Raw genomic sequence first — 20036 nt, 5'->3', positions numbered from 1 at the left:
ATCATTATCATACTTTTTTTTTTCTTACAGTCCATTGTTCTTATCTGATGTTTGCATATCGTTTTCATTTGGCCCACAAATTTTCAATCAGATTAAAGTCAGGTGAATTTTCTGGCCAATCTAATATGCTTAGATTATTTTCTTAGAAGTACTTTACCACTTTCTTAGACTTATGGGAAGGTGCAGAATCTTGTTGAAACCATGCCTCACCACTTGCATTTACTTTTTTCAATTCCAAGTTTAGTTTTTTGTTTAGTAGTTCTTTATATTTTTTTGGAATTCATCATTTCTTTAATGGGAATCAGTGGTCCTGGGTTGTAGAGTGAAAAACAGCCCTTACTTTTTGTTTTACAGGTTGTTTAATGTGAGCAGCTCCTAATTTTTCATCATCACTCTTTCTTACGTATCGTGACCGTTTTCCTTGGACCATAAAGTGTGTCTGAACAGAAAATATAACTTTTTTTCGTTTATCTGCTGTCCAATTCACATATTTTTTTGCTCAAATGTATCTATTCTTCATATTTTCTGTCAATAAACTTTTTCTGTAGTCTAACTGGCTTTCTTCCAGATTCAATAAGCCTTTTTCTCACTGTAGAGTCGTGAATCTTCAATACAATGGCTTCCAAATCTTTTTGTAAGTCAAAACTTTTCATTCTTGAATTTATTTCAGAGATTCGAATCAAATTTGTTTCATCCTTCGTTGATAATTTTCTTTCTCAGCCACATTTTCCTATTCTTTACATAACAATCCAGTTTCCTGTTTCTAAATGATGTTTTTGTTTACAGCCCCGAAACTATTTTCACATTCTTCTGCAATCTTCCTAGGAACCAATGAAGTATGTTCACTCAACGTGATAATCTTATCTCGTTTTGGTCAAATGATATTCATTGTGGGAAAAAAACAAAAACTTAGCTGGCAGTATTTTACAAAATACAACAATAACTAGGAATTGCTTGTGCACATGTTCACATTATTTTGCACACTTCTGTATAAATGTGTGTATATATATATATATATATATATATATATATATATATATATATATATATATATATATATATATATATATATATATATATATATATATATATATATATATATATATGTATATATATATATATATATATATATATATATATTATATATATATATATATATATATATATATATATATATATATATATATATATATATATATATATATATATATATATATATATATATATATATACACACACACACACACACAGTTGATTCTTATTTCCGGTCCCTTGCACACTCGCTTAAACTAAACCCCACTCGAACTCTCTATATCTCAAACTTTTTACTCAGTTTTTACTCCTGATTGTTCAAGATTTTGAGAGCCAACTGTATTCTTATGTGATTTTTTTTTTGTCTGTAGTTATTAAGGCTCGTGACATGCTGAAGACAACAAATAACAATCTAAAGGTTGTTTTTAATAAACTTCTATTTTTCAGATGAAAGCATTGTTGCTTTTTTTAACAAATTTTTTTTTTTTTTAGATAAAAGCATCATCAAGAGAACATTCTTCTAGTAGCTTGACATCTCCTATTACAGAAACCCATACAAATAATATTTTTTAGTTTTTTTTTACTTGTTTGAATATTTATGTGCTTTATGAATATATATGAATATTTATGTGCTTTGAACAAATATATGTATGTATGTACATATATATATATATATATATATATATATATATATATATATATATATATATATATATATATATATATATGTATATATATATATATATATATATATATATATATATATATATATATATATATATATATATATATATATATATTTGCATATATACATGCATGTGTGTATGAATGTATTTTTGTATATAAATGAATGAAAAATTATTAGTATAAATTATTTTCTTTAAATAATTTTTAAATCATTTAAAAAGTGAAAGATATTTATTGTGGATTATTGGTGTTTTCTTTTTTTTTTATATATATATATATATATATATATATATATATATATATATATATATAAGTTAACTTTTTATGGTCAAAAGGCAGTTTTAATAAACATAAGTAAATACAACATTAGTTTTAATGTTCTTAGAAACATTGCTAATTAATGTTTACAATGTTTTAATGAACTGTCATCAGTCCTGAAATCAGATTAATTAAATATTAAGGAAATAATAATATACTTTTTACAGCAGTATAATCTAAAAGTATAAATAAAAAAAATTGGCACAAGTATTAATACATTAGGGTTAAAATTGTTTAATATAATCTTAAAACAGTCAAGTTGAAAAAAGTAAAAATTATAGTTAAAAATGTCTTTTCCCAGCTAGCACACATAAGTTGGTAAAATGTTATAATAATGTTGTGAGTTAAGTTAGCACAACATCAGTCTCCAATGTTGTTTTTATATCATTTTGGTTACAAATGTGACATCCCCAACAACCAAAAATCCAACGTTGGCACAGTCTTGTATTTTAAGTTAGTGAAGTGTATTATTTTATGTTGATTTAATGTTGTATTTTTTAGTTGGCCCAGCATTTTATTTTACCTTCGCTCAACGTTGCATTTAGTGTTTATTGGAATTAGATTTTGTTATTATTTTTAAAAATTTTACATATATATATACATATATACATACATACATACATATATATATATATATGTATATATATATATATATATACATACATACATACATACATACATACATACATACATACATACATACATACATACATACATACATACATACTAGGAAAGAGTCAGAAATGTAAAAGTAAGAAACGGCAAAAGCTGTAAAGCAACTTATAAATACTTAGATTACCATTGTTTGTTTTCCTTGTGGTTTGATATTTTATTATTTATGGAAGATTTTATTTAAGGTATATAATTTTGCACTTGCAACATTCAGTTGTATACATTGTATCAATGTTGATTCATATATATTGAATCTGTGTTGGGTTGTATACATTAGGTCAACCCTAATCTATATACATTGAATCAATGCTGGGTTATTTACGTTGGATCAATTTTGGGTTTAGATCATACAAACAATTAAGTTTTGTGATGGTTTTACATACGTTGGCCCAATTTATCTGTGAAAGCTGTTTTTAGTTGCATCGGTTAGAAATTAAACAATCTTTAGTTTTTTATTTCTAGTTTAAGTTTTACCTAAGTGAATAAAACTAATTATAAAGCTGATTGTTTAAATAAACGATGATAACAGTTTTATGTAATAATATTGCCTATTTTCAATGTTTTCTTCCCTATTTCAGTATTGTTGTGTCATAGAAATGCCTATTTAGCATGCTATCATAATGTACCATGTTACTTTTTAGAATGCAAACATCATTTCATATTTAAAATGTTACAAATAAATGTTGTTCTGAAAAAAACTCGTATGATATTTTTCACTTCTGTTAATGTGTTTTGTTGGAGTCACTGCATTGTAGAGTATGGAGGAGAATTAACTTTGGTAGGTAGTAAGTTTTTTTTACCTCTTTCATATTTTATGATCAAGGTTTTGCAACAAGTTAGAAGTTTTATGTTTAGTTTTAACATTTTATTTTTTTAGTTGCAGTTGTCCATTTAATTCATTGTTATAATTATAGTTGTCAGTTTAATTCATCATTTTAATTGTCAGTTTAATTTAAGTTTTCAGTTTAATTCATAATTTTAGTTAGAGGTGTTACGAGTAATTAAATCATAACTAAAATAATGAACTAAACCTGACGACTTCAACTAAAATGATAAATAAAACTGACAACTACAAATAAAATGTTCAATTAAACTGACAACTTTAATTTATTCATCATTTTAATTGACAACTGACAGCTGACAACTGATAGCTGACAACTGACAGCTGACAACTGACAGTTAAAATGGTGAATAGAACTGACAAGTTTAATTCATCGTTTCAATTTTATTAGTTTTCAGTAATTGGATATTGTATCCAGATAGTAGGAAAAAAATATTTGTTGAACTATATATGAAAAGGTTGTGGGTGATCATAGCATTTTACTCTAACATGTTGCATTTACTTTTTTATAATATCTTCCATGGTCAAACTTCTTTTTTGATGCTTTTGGTAGTTTTTGATTATTTTATTATGTTTGATTTTAAACTTATACAGTTGACTGGTCCCTCCATGCAACCAACTTTTAACCAATACCAAGACAGTACTATAGTCTTTACATCACGGTCATTATGGAGAAAATTTCAAGTGTAAGTTGAAGTGTTTCGAGTGTAACTTATCTTATATTCTTTTGTCAATTTTGCAATATTTTGCAGTAATTCAATTCGAATTTCATTTTTTATTTATATAATTTAGTTTCAATCATTAAAATTTTTTTATCATAAAGTTAATATTATTATTGATTATATAAATAATGATGAGTTTATAATAATATGAATATGAATTATTAAAAAGATCATAATAGTTCAAATTATTATAGTCTTTATAAATCATACATTTAAATATTATTCATTATTAAATAAATTATGCTAAAGAAAGTTAATTGGTAAATACAGAAAAGAATTTTATTTGTATGACTTTTAACTTAAACAATCAATAAAAAAGGTTCATCAAAAACACATCAAAGATGTAATAAATACAGTAAAGTGTTTTCATATCAGATGTTAGCATCTGAAATTTAAACTTTTCATTGTATTTATTACTATATCACAAAGTCACTACAATGATCAATATCACAAAATCACTAAAATGATCAATATCACAAAGTTACTAAAATGATCAATATCACAAAGTCACTAAAATGATCAATATCACAAAGTCACTAAAATGATCAATATCACAAAGTCAATAAAATGATCAATATCACGAAGTCACTAAAATGATCAATATCACAAAGTCACTAAAATGATCAATATCACAAAGTCAATAAAATGATCAATATCACAAAGTCACTAAAATGATCAATATCACAAAGTCACTAAAATGATCAATATCACAAAGTCAATAAAATGATCAATATCACAAAGTCACTAAAATGATCAATATCACAAAGTCAATAAAATGATCAATATCACAAAGTCACTAAAATGATCAATATCACAAAGTCAATAAAATGATCAATATCAACTTAAGAATCAACTTAAGCTTGTTAGCAAAAAAGTTATAAAAAATGAAAACAAAGTTCACAGTTGTGCAGAATTTTGAAGACCAGATATTTTTCCAAAATCACAATTTGTAATCACTCAATTCAACCTTTAAATATAATAAATAATGTAATAAATTTATACAAGAAATTTTAACAAATTAATTTTATTTTCAAATTAAAAAAATCTATAAAATAAAATTTATGAATGTTTACAATATAAAAAAAATACATGTGAGTTGAGTTAAAAATTATATATATAACATATATGATCAATATCACAAAGTCAATAAAATGATCAATATCACAAAGTCACTAAAATGATCAATATCACAAAGTCACTAAAATGATCAATATCACAAAGTCACTAAAATGATCAATATCACAAAGTAACTAAAATGATCAGTATCACGAAGTCACTAAAATGATCAATATCACAAAGTCACTAAAATGATCAATATCACAAAGTCACTAAAATGATCAATATCACAAAGTAACTAAAATGATCAGTATCACAAAGTCAATAAAATGATCAATATCACAAAGTCACTAAAATGATCAATATCACAAAGTCAATAAAATGATCAATATCACAAAGTCACTAAAATGATCAATATCACAAAGTCACTAAAATGATCAATATCACAAAGTCACTAAAATTATCAATATCACAAAGTCACTAAAATGATCAATATCACAAAGTAACTAAAATGATCAGTATCACAAAGTCAATAAAATGATCAATATCACAAAGTCACTAAAATGATCAATATCACAAAGTCACTAAAATGATCAATATCACAAAGTAACTAAAATGATCAGTATCACAAAGTCAATAAAATGATCAATATCACAAAGTCACTAAAATGATCAATATCACAAAGTCAATAAAATGATCAATATCACAAAGTCACTAAAATGATCAATATCACAAAGTCACTAAAATGATCAATATCACAAAGTCACTAAAATGATCAATATCACAAAGTCAATAAAATGATCAATATCACGAAGTCACTAAAATGATCAATATCACAAAGTCACTAAAATGATCAATATCACAAAGTCAATAAAATGATCAATATCACAAAGTCACTAAAATGATCAATATCACAAAGTCACTAAAATGATCAATATCACAAAGTCAATAAAATGATCAATATCACAAAGTCACTAAAATGATCAATATCACAAAGTCAATAAAATGATCAATATCACAAAGTCACTAAAATGATCAATATCACAAAGTCAATAAAATGATCAATATCAACTTAAGAATCAACTTAAGCTTGTTAGCAAAAAAGTTATAAAAAATGAAAACAAAGTTCACAGTTGTGCAGAATTTTGAAGACCAGATATTTTTCCAAAATCACAATTTGTAATCACTCAATTCAACCTTTAAATATAATAAATAATGTAATAAATTTATACAAGAAATTTTAACAAATTAATTTTATTTTCAAATTAAAAAAATCTATAAAATAAAATTTATGAATGTTTACAATATAAAAAAAATACATGTGAGTTGAGTTAAAAATTATATATATAACATATATGATCAATATCACAAAGTCAATAAAATGATCAATATCACAAAGTCACTAAAATGATCAATATCACAAAGTCACTAAAATGATCAATATCACAAAGTCACTAAAATGATCAATATCACAAAGTCACTAAAATGATCAGTATCACGAAGTCACTAAAATGATCAATATCACAAAGTCACTAAAATGATCAATATCACAAAGTCACTAAAATGATCAATATCACAAAGTAACTAAAATGATCAGTATCACAAAGTCAATAAAATGATCAATATCACAAAGTCACTAAAATGATCAATATCACAAAGTCAATAAAATGATCAATATCACAAAGTCACTAAAATGATCAATATCACAAAGTCACTAAAATGATCAATATCACAAAGTCACTAAAATTATCAATATCACAAAGTCACTAAAATGATCAATATCACAAAGTAACTAAAATGATCAGTATCACAAAGTCAATAAAATGATCAATATCACAAAGTCACTAAAATGATCAATATCACAAAGTCACTAAAATGATCAATATCACAAAGTAACTAAAATGATCAGTATCACAAAGTCAATAAAATGATCAATATCACAAAGTCACTAAAATGATCAATATCACAAAGTCAATAAAATGATCAATATCACAAAGTCACTAAAATGATCAATATCACAAAGTCACTAAAATGATCAATATCACAAAGTCACTAAAATGATCAATATCACAAAGTCAATAAAATGATCAATATCACGAAGTCACTAAAATGATCAATATCACAAAGTCACTAAAATGATCAATATCACAAAGTCAATAAAATGATCAATATCACAAAGTCACTAAAATGATCAATATCACAAAGTCACTAAAATGATCAATATCACAAAGTCAATAAAATGATCAATATCACAAAGTCACTAAAATGATCAATATCACAAAGTCAATAAAATGATCAATATCACAAAGTCACTAAAATGATCAATATCACAAAGTCAATAAAATGATCAATATCAACTTAAGAATCAACTTAAGCTTGTTAGCAAAAAAGTTATAAAAAATGAAAACAAAGTTCACAGTTGTGCAGAATTTTGAAGACCAGATATTTTTCCAAAATCACAATTTGTAATCACTCAATTCAACCTTTAAATATAATAAATAATGTAATAAATTTATACAAGAAATTTTAACAAATTAATTTTATTTTCAAATTAAAAAAATCTATAAAATAAAATTTATGAATGTTTACAATATAAAAAAAATACATGTGAGTTGAGTTAAAAATTATATATATAACATATATGATCAATATCACAAAGTCAATAAAATGATCAATATCACAAAGTCACTAAAATGATCAATATCACAAAGTCACTAAAATGATCAATATCACAAAGTCACTAAAATGATCAATATCACAAAGTCACTAAAATGATCAATATCACAAAGTCACTAAAATGATCAATATCACAAAGTCACTAAAATGATCAATATCACAAAGTCACTAAAATGATCAATATCACAAAGTAACTAAAATGATCAGTATCACAAAGTCAATAAAATGATCAATATCACAAAGTCATTAAAATGATCAATATCACAAAGTCAATAAAATGATCAATATCACAAAGTCAATAAAATGATCAATATCACAAAGTCAATAAAATGATCAATATCACAAAGTCAATAAAATGATCAATATCACAAAGTCAATAAAATGATCAATATCACAAAGTCAATAAAATGATCAATATCACAAAGTCACTAAAATGATCAATATCACAAAGTAACTAAAATGATCAGTATCACGAAGTCACTAAAATGATCAATATCACAAAGTCAATAAAATGATCAATATCACAAAGTCAATAAAATGATCAATATCACAAAGCCAATAAAATGATCAATATCACAAAGTCAATAAAATGATCAATATCACGAAGTCATTAAAAAAGCTTGTGGGTTAGCTAACATGTTACTGCTAAAAAATATAAAAAGGTTGCATAATAAATTTGAACAAGTTAAATGGTTGTTGTGGAAATGATTTTATTCAGATTAATATTTACTGGTATAATGAAATATTTTTGAAGGTTCTTTTTTAATTTTCTTTCACAAAAACTTTTTTTTATCGTTTTTTTAAGTAGTAATAGCAGCATTTTGAATATAATGATTTTGTTTTTTATGAAAATATGTTATACTTAGTTTATAATATATCAATTATGCTTTTTATATATTTTTATTATGCTTTTTATTATGCTTATAATAATATATATTGCATTTTATTTTATATGTTTTAATTTTTAGTGGTGACATCGTAGTTGCTCGATCACCTAGCAATCCAAAACAGATGGTTTGCAAAAGAATAGCGGCTGTTGTGCGTTTTTTTTAGTTCTATAATTTATGTTAGTTAAATCATTTTTTTTTAAACTGTAAAGAATTTTTGAATAACTTTATGCGTAGGAAGGGGAGAGAGTTGAACGACATAAGGTAGTTCTTGGTGAAACCACTAAAAAATATGTAAAGGTATGCACTTTTATTTAAATTTTTTTATATGCATGAATGTATTTTTCAGAAAAACTGTTTTTATTTTTATAATACATTATATATAGAGTCTGTGATGTCATTATATAGAGTCTGTGTGATGTTATTATATAGAGTCTGCAAGATTTTATAATATATAGAGTCTGTGCGATGTCATTATATTGAGTTTGTGATGTCAAAGTCTATATATGTTAAAGTCATAAAATGATGGTGAAAAGTTACAAAATTGCGCGTTTTCTAATGCATACTTAATACATAAAATTTAATTCTTGCCGGCATGTATCTAATAGGCATTTTAGAATACTTTGAGTTTTTAACATTTAATAATGCTTTTAATTTAATAATGCTTTCAAAAGTGTTCAAATGTTTCTACTTAGTTATTTCGGATTTTGTATTAAAGTTGAAGTGCATTAAAATTTTTGAATTGGATTCAAATTGACTCAAATCATTATTTGGTTAAGTATAATTGTATCAATTGAAGTGAGTTTAATTTTTAACGGTGCATTAATTGCAGTGAAAATTTAATTGCCTTATAATAAGTTTAGTACCTATTTAACAATAAAAAATTTGGTTAAGTTTAAGCAATCTTCAAGAACAGCACTTTAGCTCTTTTTAATGTGGAATTAAAAAATGTGGCCTTCCCGAAAATTTAATATAATAGAAATTGACTTTATCCTTTGTTATCTATTTATTTTAAATAAAAGAATAATTTCTTTAAAAATATTGTGTGTGGTTTTAAAGGATAAATTACTTTTATAAATATTTTATTTGCATAAAATATTGTTAGATACCAAAAGGTCACGTTTGGTTACTGGGTGATAATTCTAACAATTCCACTGATTCTAGAACTTATGGTCCTGTACCTTTAGCTCTTATTCGTGGTAGAGTTTGCTTTAAAGTAAGATTAATTTAGATTTTTAATTTTAGTTGATTTAGATGAACTTTAAACTGCAAAGCCGTTTAAATGTTCTGTTTAATATGGTAAAAAATTTTGTTTAGATTTGGTAACTCTTTTGAAATTTGGTTTTTGGAGAAGAATGCTGCTTTGAAAATATGTTTCTCACATAAAGAATACTTTAAATTTATCATATATACAAGTTAAATCGTACGATATGTAATGTCAATATATTCAGGACAATAAAATATTTCTATAAAACTATTTAGTTTCTAAATATATATAGAAAGTTTATATTTTTTTATATCAATAGAATTTCTACAGATTTCTAAAAAAAAAAAAATTGATTAAGGACTGGTATGGCAAGTAAATAGAATAAACGCAATGTTATAATTGTTTCTAGAATAAAATTGTTTTAGAGCTTCTATAGTTTTTTCTATAATTCTGAAAAAAAAAGTTAACTATTGTATATTGTAAATATTTTGCCTTTATCAAACAGAGTTTGCTATTTATTCAAAATATCACATATAACTTCTTTCACTTAGCGGTTAAAACTTCACTTAGTGGAAATTCCAAGGTTTTGCCGATCTCAATAGGCGGAAGATTTCACATCAGAACAATCGTCTTAAGCAGGAGAAATATTTTCAAATTGAAATATAATTTAGAAAATAAATAATTAAATATGCATCAAACAAATGAACAAGCAAAAGCAATGGATAAATTTAAGTAAATTTTTTTTTATCAAACTAAGGTTATAAAAGAATAAATTTTACTCTTAAATAAACTCTTGGAAAAACATTCAAAATCTTAGCACTCAAGGTTTTTTCAAAAAAAATCATCAGTAATGCTATATTTATTTATGTTGCCTAAGTAAAGATTTAAAACAGGAAATGATATTAATTTTTTTTTAACAAAAAGTTACGGTTATCATGAATTTATCATATATTATACAAATAGGAAATTTGAATATTAAGTGTCATGTTTTTAATTACAGCGATGTTTTTGATTGTTGAGATGTTTCAAAAAAGTATATTACAATATTTTTATATAAAACATTTTTTTCGTTTTTGACTTGAAAGAAGAAAAAAACCGAGTTCTCTAATGTTGCCATGCGCACATTGACAAGCAAACGATGATTAGCAAATTTGTCCCGATAGTTTCGTAACTAGAACTATGAGCATTGCTCTTAGTTTTTGTGTGTTTTTCCTGTATAAATTACCCCAGATAGTGAGCAACTTCGGGACGGTGGGGGTAATTAGACAAATATTAAATTAGAATTTAAAAAAAGAATTAGTCTAGATCTAATCATTGATTTTAAAATCTCTTCAAAATCTAAACACAAAGAAAGTTAAATAATTTAAACAAAGCAAAAAGAATAACTTTATTAATTTATGTTGTTTACATTTTCGTGTATTTCTGTGCATTGTTTATACTGCCGTGTATTTTTGCGCATCGTATATATTAGTATGTACGTTTGTGTATTCTTTATATTGTCATGTATTTTTATATGGTGTTGTTACAAATTAATTTTTTAATATTTGTTGCTTATATTCAAGTGGTTTCATATTTTGTCTCATAATTTTTAGATATATCCTTTAGTTTTTTTTTTTCATTTATATAATCCTTCTGATCGTTAAGCGTAATTTAATATTATTATTCTTGATTTATATATATATATATATATATATATATATATATATATATATATATATATATATATATATATATATATATATATTTATTTAGTTTACTATCTATATTATTACTTTTTGCTGTTTATTTTTTGGGTTATTATTTTTATTTTATTAAGATGTCACTCAAATGACTAGTGTTTAACTATATGAGTGACAACGAACTTAATTTTGTAAATTTATAAAACAATTTGTAAGTTTTTCAGTTTAATAGTTAAATAAATAGATTAAAAAAAAAATAGTAAAAAAGACTTCTACTTATATCCTTTAAAAAAGAGCAGTGTGTCACAATATATAAAAATAGATGTATATCTTTTAGAACGTGACATATTATTATTTAGATATTACTGAAAAATAAAGATTTAGAAATAAGTTTAACCTGTTTGTATTTCCGGTTGTTAATGAATATTAATTAAAAATAGGATATCGATTTATTATAAAATAGGATATCAATTTTAAAAGAAGTTAAAAAAAAGAAGTCATAAACCACTCAAAATACATATAAAATCATTCAAAGTTTTTATAAAATGCCATAAGGTACAAAAGAAAACAAACTGCAAAATTAATAGAGTTATATAAAACTTTTTTTTACGTTTTTACTTGACGACTAAAACGGGTTTATTTTAGAAAGAATCCATAATCGAAAGTTAAACTTAGGGATCGTGCATAAATTACGCAACGGTAAGTTTATTTAAAAAACAGAAGTTTTTTTTTTTATTTGTAAGTTCTTAGTTTCTTTAGCTCTTTTAGATGGTGTTTCTTTACGTCTTAGTTTCTTTAGCTCTTTGACGTGGTTTTAAGTTTCTTTAGCTCTTTTACGTTGTGATTTTCATTAGAAAATTTTTGATCTCTTCTGTTTCGTTTTTTTAAATTTTTTTAAAATTAGTGAAATTTTGCCTAATTTATTGATGACCCTTAGCAAAACACTTTTATTTACAGTAAAATGTTTTTAAAAATGCTAATTTTAGTATATTATAAAGCGTTAAACCCTTGTGCCTCTATGTGGATTTACGTCGTGCATGCATAAATTAACAAGAAACAAATCACAATTTACAAGTAAATAATCTTTATAGGAAAAATTAGTTTTAATGAAATGTTAATCTTTATTAATAAATAATATTAACAAATATTAGTCTTGAATAAAATATTATTAACTGATTAAGTAGGTATGGATTTATCGATGTTGAAAAAAAACGTTCTACAAAAATAGTTTGCACTGCGTTTTTGAATTTTTCAAATTTTTGCAATAAAAGCTTTAAATTATTATATTTTGTGATAATAAAGTAAAAGTTAAAAATATTTTAAACTATATTAGCATAAGAAGTTCTATTCAATTGTTATAATTCAACTTAATCACTAACCTAAAGGTAATTTCACTAACCTATAAGTTTTATCAAGTTATTTAAAACATCTGGTTATTGGAAGTATCTGGTTATTGACAACATCTGATTATTGAAAACGTCTGGTTATTGGAAACATCTGTTTATTGAAATATCCTAAAATATTATAGATCAGCAAAGTATCCCAACAAACATTCTATGGCGGATTTTCAGTGGACCTATATAGGCATTTCAAGGGATCCACAAGGGTCATCGGCTACAAAGCAGACTGTTACTTACTAGCCGATAACTAGTCACTATATCACGTTTTGGAAAGTTATCGGCTGGCCACTTATAGCGGGTGTTCTTAAAGGTCCACTAAATAATCCATGAGCAAAATTCCAATAAACATCTCAAAAGACCTGTATATGTTCAGTGAACATATACAGGTATTTTGAGACGTTTATTGGAGTTTTGCTTATGGGTTATTTAGTAGACCATTAGTGACATTCGCAAAAAGTGGCCAGCCGATAACTTTTCAGTGAACATTGTTCACTGAAAATCTACTACAAAAATGTTTGCTGGAATTGCTAATATATAATTAAATCAAATATATTTTTAAAATAGTTTATACGCTTCCTCTTTTTATCGAATTCAATATATATGTATATATATATATATATGTATATATATGTATATATATATATATATATATATATATATATATATATATATATATATATATATATATATATATATATATATATATATATATATATATATATATATACATATACATACACACACACACACACACACACACACACACACACACACACACACACACACACACATTCAATATATTTATATATATAATTTTCATATAGTTATTTTGAACAATTATACTCATTATTAAGTAATTTTAATGAAGTTCTTTCTATTCATATTTAACTTGCGTGCATGATAACACTGGTCAATTACACAAAAATTACCCCTCTCTAAAGTCTTTTTTTGCTAATAACAACAAAACTGGTTGAGCAGATAACAAATCCGAAAACATAATTATCCCATCAGTTACAGTTTTTCTATTATAACTGCTTGTTAATCCGTACGTAATGCTGTGTTTTTTTCTTTTAGATTATTAAAAAAATGTTGCTTTTTTAACTTAATCTTAATAAAAAAAAAGTAAAACTTGAATTATCGAGGTAATTTGAGTTACATTAGTGAAAACTTCACTACAAAATAAAATGAATGAATTAAGCCAAGATTCAAAGCTGCACTTCAAAATTATCTTAGTATCAAACTTGGTGACCGATAAAAAAAACCCGAATCTAAGTAAAAAAAAAAGAGTAAAACTTTAATTATCGAGGTAATTTGAATAACATTAGTGAAAACTTCACTACACAAAAAAAATGAATGAATTTACCCAAGATTCAAAGCTGCACTTCAAGATTACTTAGTATCAAACTTGGTGACCGATAAAAAAAACTTGCGCTCCTTATATTTACTGCACAAATCTTATTCTGGACTAACACAATAGCTACTGGGAATGAAAATATTAATGCTTTTCTAAACACCCATAGTGTGGCGTGAACCAACAAATCACGCGTCAAATTGTAACTTCTGAATAAAAAACATATGAAAATTCACCAAGAAAAACTAATCAGCTAGAATGTATTTAAACTATTCCTTAACAAGAAGGCTTGCACCTCCTTTCTTACAGATGTTTTATAAATGACATCAAATCTTGGGTTGAAAACCTTTGGGTTTTATATGACTAGGACAGCTATAAAACTCCCAATAAAAAAAAGGAGATCTTCTTGATCTCAGTTTTTTGTGAGCAATTACAATGTACAACACCAACCTGTTGTGAACCCACTAAAAATCTACCGCCTCTTCAAACAAATGTTTTTAAATTTGAAAATTCTAATTTTTTTAAAAGTTTATAGTTTGTAAAAATTTCGAGTCCACAGCAAAGCAGATTTTAAATATTTTTTAAAATCTGCTTTGAGGCAATTTAAAAAAAGTTTGATGCAGTTTTAATGAGCGCAAAACTTAAACTATTGTTTTTATTGACTCTCAATTAAACAAAGTAGTATATTAAAGCAACTTTCTGTAGACTCTGAAAAAATTAGTGTTGCAGACATGAAAAGGTTTCTGTTTCAATCATTGAAATTCTTTTTGGGATTATGATCTGGTTGAACAAATGATTAAAGCCTTAAAGAATGAGGAAGTATGAGATGCAGAATATTACCTTAAACGCTCTTCCGTCTTGATTTTTCTCCTCCCAACCTAGATAGAATAAGTGACAAATATGGGTGAAATTTTCCATAAAACATCTCTGTCACGAAAACTAGATATCAAGGCTAATTTGATCCAAACATAATGGTTCATTAATATTAGTTTTTAAGTCTGGAAATCGAATGCAGCTGCAAAAGAAAACTCAAAGCTTTGATGCACTTAAGCAACTAGGCCTCAATATGAATTGTTTAATGCTAAGTTCGCATTATGTCTGTATTTTACACTTTGCGCTTTTAATGTAAATGTTACACATGACTAATAATTAAACAGTATTTAATTAGTGTAATTTTTTATTTTTTTGGAATCTTTGAAACATTTTACTTTTATGTTCTACGATTATTCTGATTTCAGTTATGGAATCAGCAGTTCAGAATTATTAAAGAACATAAATTTGGATCAGGGGGTTTATCTATTTGTTGACCAGTGTTAAAAGCGCTTACAGTTAAAAAGTTAATGTTTATAAAGTTTGGTTTTGTTAAAGAAATTTCTTTTTTTCCATTTAATGTTACTATTAATAAAAAAATATTTTCGTGAAAATTTCAACAATTAATAATAAATTGTAGTATAAAATTTTTTTTTTTTTGATTAGGTAAATAATTTTTTTTAACAACAAAATTTAATTTTCTGGTTTCGTTTGGTATGTACAATTATAATTCCTTTCATTAGGTGTCATCGACAGCTAGTAGTATGAATTAAATAATCATTAATAATCATTAATAATCAATAATAATAAATATTTTATATGTTTAGTAATATTAAAATGATATACACTCTTTGCATAATAATATGTGGATTCCATTTCCTCATTAAAATATTGTGGATGTGTTGGAAATATTCATATGGTCTTATGTCAATTGCAACACCTCCAAATATACCATTTTTAGGGACTTCGTTTTATTTTCTGAGTGATTCTCGAAAATCATACTTTCAACTATGCAACTATACTAAACAGTGTGGAAATGTGTTTTGTATTTGGTTAGGACCAAAACCAATGATTGTTTCTTCCTCAGTGAAATTTTTTGAAGCAGTTTTAAGTAGCAAGAAGATTACGACTAAAGGTTTTTCGTATAATTGGATACGTGATTGGTTGAAAACTGGTTTGTTGACGAGCTCAGGACCAAAGTGGAAAGCTCGTAGAAAGCTTCTGACAAGTAGCTTTCATTTTTCTGTGTTTAATCGCTTTAATAAAATAATCGAAGAGCAAGCATGTATCTTAGTTGACAAAATTTATTTTGCTGCAGATAATAAAAAAGTTGTTGATGTGCAAACACTTATTGGTTTGGCAACGTTAGATATAATTTGTGAAACATCAATGGGAGTGAAAATAAATGCGCAAAGTTATCCAGACTCTGAATATGTTAAAGCAATTTTTGTTTTACATAAAGAAATTGTAAATCGCATGAAATTTCCCTGGCTTTGGTTTGATGTCATTTACAAACTATTACCTTGTGGGAAAAGATTTTATAAAGCTCTAGATGTTGCTCATAAGTTCACATTTGATATAATAAATAAACGCATGAAAATAAAAGATAATAAAACTTACAATGACATGCCATTAAATGAAAAGAATTACTTCTTGGATTTATTACTAAATATTCACAAAAAAAACGAAATTGATATGGAAGGTATTCAAGAAGAAGTTGATACTTTTATGTTTGCAGGCCACGATACAATTTCAGTTGCACTAAGTTGGACTTTTTGGTTGTTAGGGAAATATTCTGAAATTCAGAGGAAACTGCACAAAAGTATTGATGAAATAGAGTTAAACGGGGGCTCACTTTTTGAAAAAGTTAGAAATTTTAAATATCTTGAAAATGTTATTAAAGAATCAATGCGAATACATCCTCCTGTGCCAATGTATGGAAGAACAGTTGAAGAAAATATGACCATTGATGGTCAATTCGTTCCTAAAGGAGCGCAAATAATTCTTCTAGTTTTGATGTTGCATTCTGACCCGAATATTTGGGAAAATCCTAAGGAATTTATACCTGATCGTTTTGAAACTGATGACTGGAAAATCAAAAATCCTTATTCTTACTTGCCTTTTTCTGCTGGGCCTAGGAATTGTCTTGGTCAAAAATTTGCCATGATTGAAGCAAAAATGCTACTATACAGCATCTTGAAAAAATTTAGTTTAAAGTCAATGCAAGATGAAAATGAAGTTTTTGGTACAGTTGATATACTTTATAAGCCAATAGATGGAATCAATATACTATTTACAAGGAGATGAAGAACCTTTTGTTCATATATAATCAAAATATAAAAATATAATATAAAGCTTCTTTAATAAATATAAAAAAGTAAAGTTAAAAAAAAACCGAGATTGATGTAAGCAATTTTTAATTTAGTACTGATTCACGATACAGTAACAATAATGCACGATAATACTGATTAACGATACAGTAACAATAATGCACGATACAAAAGCGATAATGCACGATAACTGATTCACAATACAACAACAATGATGCACGATGCAGCAACATGCTGATGTTAAACCACATCAACTATAAGTCGTAGATTTTTTTTTATCCTTTAATAGTTTATCGACTTGTTGGTATTTGTACGGTTTTCTTTTACGCCAAATTTAGCGGAGAAAAAAATAGGTAAAAGTGCATATTGAAAAATAGGAATTTTTTTTAAAAAGAAATAATTCCTAAAAGTTAAAAAAAAAATCACAAAATTTCTAATTTTCTATTTTAAAAAGTAATAAAACATTTAAGGACTTTATTTTAAAAAGAAATACGAATTCTCAATTTAAACTCTTAAGCGGCAATGGTTTGAAATAAAAACAAGTTACACAACTATTTTGTTAATAGCAAAACTATTTTAAATGCTATTTTTAGATAACAATTTTTAGATAACAAAATTCGTCTTATTTTTTACTTAAGTTCTTATTTCTTTTAAAATATTGGCAAAAAAAAATCAGAAAATAATAAACAGTGAAAGGCTTTAAAAAAGACCAAAAAAATCGTTTTGTGTTCATTTCTGAACACAGATTAATTTTTTGTGATTCGATCAGCAAACTAATCAAATTTCATAATAAAAAACATCTTGGATGCAGAATTCAGAACGAGCTTATTTTGTTAGTGAAGGAAAAGAAATTGCAATAAAAAAATGAAAAAAAGCAAACAATCTTAACCACAATCTAAATTTCAACGTTATTTCAACGTAAGTTCAACGCTAAAAAAAAACGTTAAGAATTATAACATTAATTCAGCGTTTATTTTTAACTAAAAATAAACGTTGAATTAACCTTGAAATTTTCAACGTTTTTTTTTCGACGTTGAACTTACGTTAATATAACGTTGAAATTAAGATCGTTAAAAACAAACGTCGGAAATTAATTAAAGTTTCCGACGCAAATGTTCATACATTTGCGACGTGCAGCATTAAATTTTATTTCGGTATTAAAATAGAATTAAATATTGCACATAGATTTGTCCGTGAGAAAGTTTTTTAAAAACTTATAATAAAAGTATTAATGTAATAAATTAAAAACATTAAAAGGTTTTTGCTATGAAAATATGTATAGATTTACAAAAATTAAAAAAACTTATAAAAATTTGCATTAAACGCAAGTTTTTTAACAGTCTTTTACATTGTGTACTATACTTTACACTGCATATTTTATATAAAAATGGTGGATTAGAAATATTTAAATAATTTAAAGATGTTTTTTTATATATGTAAAATTTACATACAAACTCTTAAGTCAAATAACAATGTTGTTTGTGTGAATGAAAGTTCATCAAGTTGAAAAAAGCAGTAAAATTTGCAGTGATTTTTGAGTGAAATTTGCAGTAAAATTTGCAGTGAAAATCGAATGTGAAATTTGCAGTAAAATATTAAAATATAACACAACATGTGGTTGGTATAAGTTTAAACTAAAATGTACTAAAACTTAAGGTATTTTAACCTGTTGACAAAAGGGTTAGGGTTAGGGTCATGTCATTTATATACAATAGTATTGTATATAAATGATTATAACATCTATATTTGTAAGAGTCATATTAAAGACTATTTAATCTTAATCAAATATATTTAAAAGTATTTATTGTATTTCTTTTGTTAGGAATTGGTATAATAACATCAGGTAAAGTAAGAACATATATAAACTGGATTGCAGGCGTTAAAGGCGTTTCGGTTTTAGCTTTTTCCATAAATCAAAAATTAAGGCGAAAAAAAAAAATTACTGTTACTCAAGTATAAATAAATATAAACAGGAAATAAAATTTTAGCTTACTTTTACAACTAATTCAACTATCATTTGTCGTTATTAGTATTAAATGCTACAAGTATAAACTATTATGCTTATTTATACAGTCAACCTGACTTTAGTTAGAAAAGGCCCTTTTCTTTACTCGGTCTTAAGAAATGGGTGTTTGTAAGCTCTAGTTCACTGGCGAGCTCCTTAGCTTCTGTAATGAAAGTGTAGAAGCGATTATCACAAAAATATCCAAGAAATGTTATTGTTATTTTTGTTAACCTCTTATAGCCCGAGTTGCCTGTAGTCAACATACCGAAAAATGATTTAAAACTTTAATTAAAATGATAACTTTAGTTCAGTATTTAACCAATCAAAATAAACAGACACCAAAGGTTATACTTTGAATCCTCA

The 20036-nt window shown here is 25.3% G+C and overlaps 3 protein-coding genes across 4 annotated transcripts in view; all 3 read left to right on the top strand.

Moving 5' to 3' along the window:
• LOC100206658 (putative leucine-rich repeat-containing protein DDB_G0290503) overlaps window positions 1-1667 on the top strand; it is an 88788-nt gene extending 87121 nt beyond the window's left edge. For both annotated transcript variants that reach the window (XM_065790701.1, XM_065790702.1), the window contains 2 exons: window positions 1404-1450; window positions 1525-1667. In XM_065790701.1, the coding sequence (XP_065646773.1) occupies window positions 1404-1450; window positions 1525-1605 (128 nt within the window). In that variant the 3' untranslated portion in view covers window positions 1606-1667. The remainder of the gene's footprint in view (window positions 1-1403; window positions 1451-1524) is intronic.
• Window positions 1668-2990: 1323 nt separating this feature from the next.
• Window positions 2991-10525, top strand: LOC100207849 (mitochondrial inner membrane protease subunit 1). The gene is made up of 7 exons (XM_065789860.1): window positions 2991-3134; window positions 3351-3487; window positions 4145-4236; window positions 8973-9042; window positions 9129-9191; window positions 9997-10107; window positions 10209-10525. Exons 2-7 carry the CDS (start codon window positions 3377-3379, stop codon window positions 10215-10217), a joined length of 456 nt encoding a protein of 151 aa, XP_065645932.1. The 5' UTR covers window positions 2991-3134; window positions 3351-3376; the 3' UTR covers window positions 10218-10525.
• A 5644-nt stretch (window positions 10526-16169) lies between these two features.
• LOC100204265 (cytochrome P450 4V2-like) lies at window positions 16170-17742 on the top strand. Its single transcript, XM_065790700.1, has one exon. The coding sequence runs from the start codon at window positions 16176-16178 to the stop codon at window positions 17643-17645; it is 1470 nt and encodes a 489-aa protein (XP_065646772.1). The 5' UTR covers window positions 16170-16175; the 3' UTR covers window positions 17646-17742.
• Window positions 17743-20036: the final 2294 nt, after the last annotated feature.

The sequence above is a fragment of the Hydra vulgaris genome, chromosome 02 (genome assembly GCF_038396675.1).
Source record: "Hydra vulgaris chromosome 02, alternate assembly HydraT2T_AEP".
NCBI classification, from domain to species: Eukaryota; Metazoa; Cnidaria; class Hydrozoa; order Anthoathecata; family Hydridae; genus Hydra; species Hydra vulgaris.
Note: the sequence above shows the minus strand (reverse complement) of the source record. Positions and strands in the feature narration are given on the sequence as shown.